Source organism: Garra rufa, chromosome 14 (genome assembly GCF_049309525.1).
Source record: "Garra rufa chromosome 14, GarRuf1.0, whole genome shotgun sequence".
Classification (NCBI taxonomy): domain Eukaryota; kingdom Metazoa; phylum Chordata; class Actinopteri; order Cypriniformes; family Cyprinidae; genus Garra; species Garra rufa.
In genome coordinates, this window is record NC_133374.1 from 30,592,755 (window position 1) to 30,598,312 (window position 5,558).

Here is a 5,558-nt window from a genome sequence, read left to right on the forward strand (position 1 = left end):
TAAAATCAGATTCAGACCAAGAAAATATGATCTTGGACTTAGACTCGAGCACCAAAACATGAAAATATGATCTTTGACTTGGAATCACGGAACAAGACCAAAACCATGAAAAAAATGATCTTGGACTCGAGGACCAAAACCAAAACATGAAAATATGATCTTGGACCTAGACATGAGGACCAAAACCAAAACGATGAAAATATACTGTAATCTTGGACTTGGATTAAAGGAACAAGGCCAAAAACATGAAAATATGTTCTTAGACTTGTACTCCAGGACCAAGACTAAAACCATGAAAATATGACACGAAGACCAAAACCATGAAACATAATTTTGGACTTAGACTCAAGGACCAAAACCAAAACATTAAAATAATGTCTTAGACTCAGATTCAAAGACCAATACTGAAACCATGAAACTATGATCATGGACTTAGACTTGAGGACCAAAACCATGAAAATATGTTCTTAGACTTGGACCCTAGGACTAAGACTAAAATTATGAAAATATGACATGAAGACCAAAACCATGAAACATAATTTTGGACTTAGACTCAAGGACCAAAACCAAAACATTAAAATAATGTCTTAGACTCAGACCAATGAGTGAACTTGGCCTTGACTTAGATTTGACTTGAATCTTAAATTTAAACATAAGGAACAAGATCAAACCCATGAAAAATATGTTTGCTCTTAGACTCAAATAAAAATATGGTCTTGGACCATTAAAATATTCACTCAGACAAAACACATATTTTCTTGGTTTTGGTCATAAACTCAGGAGCATGTGAACTTGGCCTTAACTCTGATTTGACCCTCTTCTGGTCTCTGTTGTGACTCAGACTCAAATGAAATGGGTTCAGCTAAACACTGTCAATTCAGTGGCTAATTCACAAAACAATCACTATTGCGATGCACAGTATTACAGAACACAAACAGCATCTTATTCACAGCCACATTCCAGTTTAAGTAGACATATTTAAATGCACTGAAAAAGTGCTGAAGCGTCAATATTTGTCAGTAAAAGTCATAGTCATTGTTTTCTATGTAAATTAGGCTTGTTATACAGTAGATTTGCTTTACCTATAAAACCCTGTGCACTTTGTCTATTACCACGTGCAGAAAAGCAAGCGGTTTGCAGTCATGGTGGCAGTTATTAACCAAATAAAAAGTCAGTTCAGGTGACTTCATCACAGTGTGTGCCAGAGTATGAAGTCTGCTAGATCCTCCACAACTTCACAGTAAGAACCCATCCACAAGATTGTACCTGTGCTCTCAACACTACCAATTTGGGCAAGTTTGTGCTGGTCCCTGATTTGCAAAATTCCTGATTGTCTTCAAAAACAGTGTGTAGGCTATCATGTGCAAGTCTATTTCAAAAAACTGAGGTTCGTTTCAACACAAGTTGGTTACTCTTGTTTTCCATTTGGAATCAACAAGAGGGCTTCCTATCACCTGTCTTTGCTTGTTTTTCCAACAGGTCAACCGCATATCCTCCCTTACTCCATTACTGGCCAAGACGTAGAGCACTGGGTCCACCACACTGTTCAGGCTGGATAGCGCAAGGGAGCAAGTGAAGGGTATATGCATTGCTTGTTCAAAATAGCAGCTCTGTTTGTCTCCCACAGAAAAGAAGGCAATGGACCTTACCATCAGGAGGATGTGGTACGGCGCAAAGCAGAAGGAGAAAATGCCAATGACCCCCATAGAAAGAACCCTCACTTTGCGCTTGCCTTGTTCATCCACCCCTCTGCTTTGCTGCACCTTGTTTGGGATCAACCAGTAGCAGACAGAGATAACCACCAATGGCAGGAGAAAACCAATTCCAACCCGAATCAGGTTAAACATCGCAATGCGTTCCGTCATTGGGAAGGTCTCGTAGCACCTTTGCTCATAGTCATCCAGAGGATCCGATAACTTGTCCAGGTACAGCACTAAACAGTGCAAGGCCATGACAAAAATGTAGACCAGCCCACAGATGATCCAGGCATAGCGCTGACGGCGGAAGGCTTGGACTCGCAGAGGGAAGGTGATGGCTAGGCAGCGATCGATGGAGATCCAGCAAAGGAGATAGATGCTGATGTACAGGTTGGAGTAGTAAAAGAAACCAGCCAGGCTACAGAGTCCTTGGCCAAGGTTCCACTTGTGGTTGTTGCTGAAATAATAGATCCACAGAGGCATGGTGAGGATGTACAGGAGATCCGAGACAGACAGGCTGAGTAGGTAGATCCCCAGAACGTTTCTTCTGCGGATCTGCTGAATTATGGGACCGATGGTGACCAGGTTGAACAGCAGCCCCAGGATGAAGGCGATGATGTAGATGGACATCAGCAGGTGACCTGCTGGTTGGGTCATGATCACACATGATGCGTTGCTTGAGTTGGATGTTGCATTCATCATCGTCTGTGTGCACAAAGAAAGTTTATATTCAATTAATGACAACTTGGACAAAGTGAATTTTACATGTAGTGCCACTAATTTTCTCATGAATACATTCACTTATATTTCTCTAAAGTTCAATACTGTCAAAACAATTAACTCAACCATCAGATAAGCAAATCTTTTGATTACAAAATACATATAGAATACAATAAGCTATAAATGAGTTCTTCATGAAATTGTAATTCTACATCATGTTTGCTATCTCAGTTCAAACTCAGTTGGTTGGGGTTTGGTTTGAATTCTCATTCAGTTAAAAATTGATTATGATTTGATTTGACATGACAAAAGGCCAAGTATGGTGTACCATACTAGAATTTGTGCTTTGCATTCATCCCATCCAAGTACACACACACACACAGCGGTGAGAACTGGGCAAACCCACACACAAAAACACCCAGAACAGTGGGTAGCCATTTTTGCTGCAGCGCCTAGGGAGTAGTTGGAGGTTCGGTGCTTTGCTCAAGGGCATCTCTGTTGAGGTATTGATGGTGGAAGAGAGCGCTGTTCATTCAATCCCCCCACCTACAATCCCTTGTAACCTTTGGATTACAAGTCAAACTCTCTAACCATTAGACCATGACTGCACAGTGCACAACTGTGATATAAATAGTTCTTTTATAACTGATCATATTTTAACTGTAGCATTTATAGTCAGACCTTGATTGTGTGCGGTCTGGAAGCGGTAGTAATACCCAACTCACGCATAGAGATTTCCAGCCACGTGCAATGAAGAACATAAAGAGAAAAATTGCCAATGGCGAACTTAAAACTGTAATAGCTATTTTCAGTGGTAAAGTTGTGTTTTTGAAGTTCTCTATGTTATTATTTATTCTTTATATATTTGTTCATTATTCGTTTACTTTACCATGGCGTCTTTGCATGAACAGTGGTTTTCGCAGCAGAGCTGCCTGCCCTGCTCTCTATTTTTGTTCGAAATGCCTTTGTTCTGAGATGGTGATGATAAACTTTAAATCTAACATTGTGAAATATTGATGTTTGTTTTATGTCTGTGGATTGTATTTTAGACTAGTCAAGTGTTGATTTGATATATAGGTTAAATTGAGTAAACTCACTGTGGACCACATACCACTTAGATATCGATGTCACTTAAAAAAACAAACAAAAATACTCTAAACATTTCTCTAAATTATTCTGATTAAAAAAAAAAACGAAAAAACATAAACTTTCTATTAAATAAAAATCAGGTCTATTTTAATGACTGTAATAGTATAAGCTGTTTGGCGGAAAAAAGACGGGCTTAGGGTTGGACTCGGGGCAAAAATTTTGATAAGCTGTCGGACAAGGGCTGGGCTACAGCCTGTGCGTCTCGGGCCAGGGCCGGGCTAGGGCTTAGATTTAAGGCTCGTGCAGGGCTCTAAAGGTAACTACATGGGTTAGGGGTAGGGGTAGGCTCAGGGTTAGTACCTAGTTATTACACAGTTATTGCAATTATTATAATATAATATATTATAATTATTATTATATAAGTACATATACTCTTAAAAATAAAGGTTCTTTATTGGCATCAATGGAGAACCTTGACCATCCATGGAACCTTTCAAGTTTAGAAAAGGTTCTTTAAAGTTGAAAAAGGTTCTTTAGATTTTTCAAAAAGTTCTTTACATTGGTTCTTTAAGAACTGTTCATTGCAAGGTTCTTTGGGGAACCAAAAATGGTTCTTCAATGGCATCAGAAATCAAATTCTTGATATCAAGAATTCAACCTGGTCTCATGACAAAACCATGCCTGGGAGAATGTTTTTGTGAGATGTGAAATATGTACCAATAAGTACATATCACTGCAGTTTGCAAAAGAAATGAAATTCTTGCTCCAAAAGAAATGAGGCAGAAAAACAGTGAGTACTTTTAATTGATTTCGTACGCAGTTATAATTACAGCTTCATATGTTTTGCTTTCCGGTGTTCTGACAAATAATGCTACCTATCAGATCATGCTACTGTACCAACACTGTAAGGGTAGCTTTAGGGTTAGGGTAGGTGTACACGACAGGGTTGCACAAGGAACACCAGAGGTAACAAGCTTTCTTGGTAGCTCAGGTGACACAGAGTTGAATTAGATAGGATAGGATGTGGAATCTGCAGTGATATGTACTTATTGGAACGTATTTTGTTTCCCGTCCGGGTACATTTTCGCCATGAGACCAGGTTGCAAGAATTACATACAGTGAAAAATGTAATTGCGTGTCTACCAGTCAAGCATACAGCTGTTGTCAGTGTGCATGACAGATCATAATTTTCAGCACATGTGAAAGAGTGGTAAACCGCTGACCTTTAGGTTTTAAACTTTGTGCACACATTGCTACAGTGCGGTTAAACCTGGGTAGACATTGTTACTGATGATTGTTGTTTATGCAGATGTTGTCATGGTACACAAAGTACTGATGTTTTAAAGTCCTGTCTATGTGTAATCTGGAGAGGAAGAGGTCTCTGCAGAGCAAACGTGGGCGTTTCTGAATTTTGTGGGTGTTTTCAAACTGCTGGGTGTTTCTAAATCATGATATCGAAATGATTCCCTTTACCTAACCCCACCCCTAAACCTACCGTCACTATGACGTCAGCCAATCAGGTACCATGGTCTAAAAACGCCCCGATCTAGTAACTCCCATTACTTTCCTGCAGAGACCTATACTTGAATCTGGAAGGTTTTCACGTGTTAATTATAAATGAAATGACAGATGTGAAATATCAATTTACTGAAAGTGTGGTTCAGACAATGTACTGATTAACTACTCAGAATTTATATTGTGCGTTAGGCAAGTAGTCAAAATGTTCTTGGAAAAGCCAACTTCAATTGAAAACAACACACGTCCGGTCGCTGCAAGTTGCAGAATGTTCGTGGTTTCCATGAGAACAGAACAACATGCTTGATGAGCAAAACTTTTCCTTTTACTTCTTATTAAGTAAAGGTGTAACAGTTAACCAGCCAAGACAAACACCAATGAGTCACTGAAAGCATCCGAGATTAACAACACCTGCAGAATGAAAATGAAAATTAATCATCTTTCACTCAAAATATATACATTCCCAAACACATGTGTTGGTTAATTTATATACAAAAGCAACATTTTAGACACCTCTTCACACACCGCACTCCCTTT

General features: G+C 39.2%; 1 protein-coding gene across 1 annotated transcript; it reads right to left on the reverse strand.

Annotated features, from left to right (window-relative positions):
• Positions 1-418: 418 nt before the first annotated feature.
• gpr184 (G protein-coupled receptor 184) lies at positions 419-2,396 on the reverse strand. The gene has a single exon (XM_073818466.1). It carries the CDS (start codon positions 2,394-2,396, stop codon positions 1,395-1,397), a length of 1,002 nt encoding a protein of 333 aa, XP_073674567.1. The 3' UTR covers positions 419-1,394.
• Between the last annotated feature and the right edge of the window lie 3,162 nt (positions 2,397-5,558).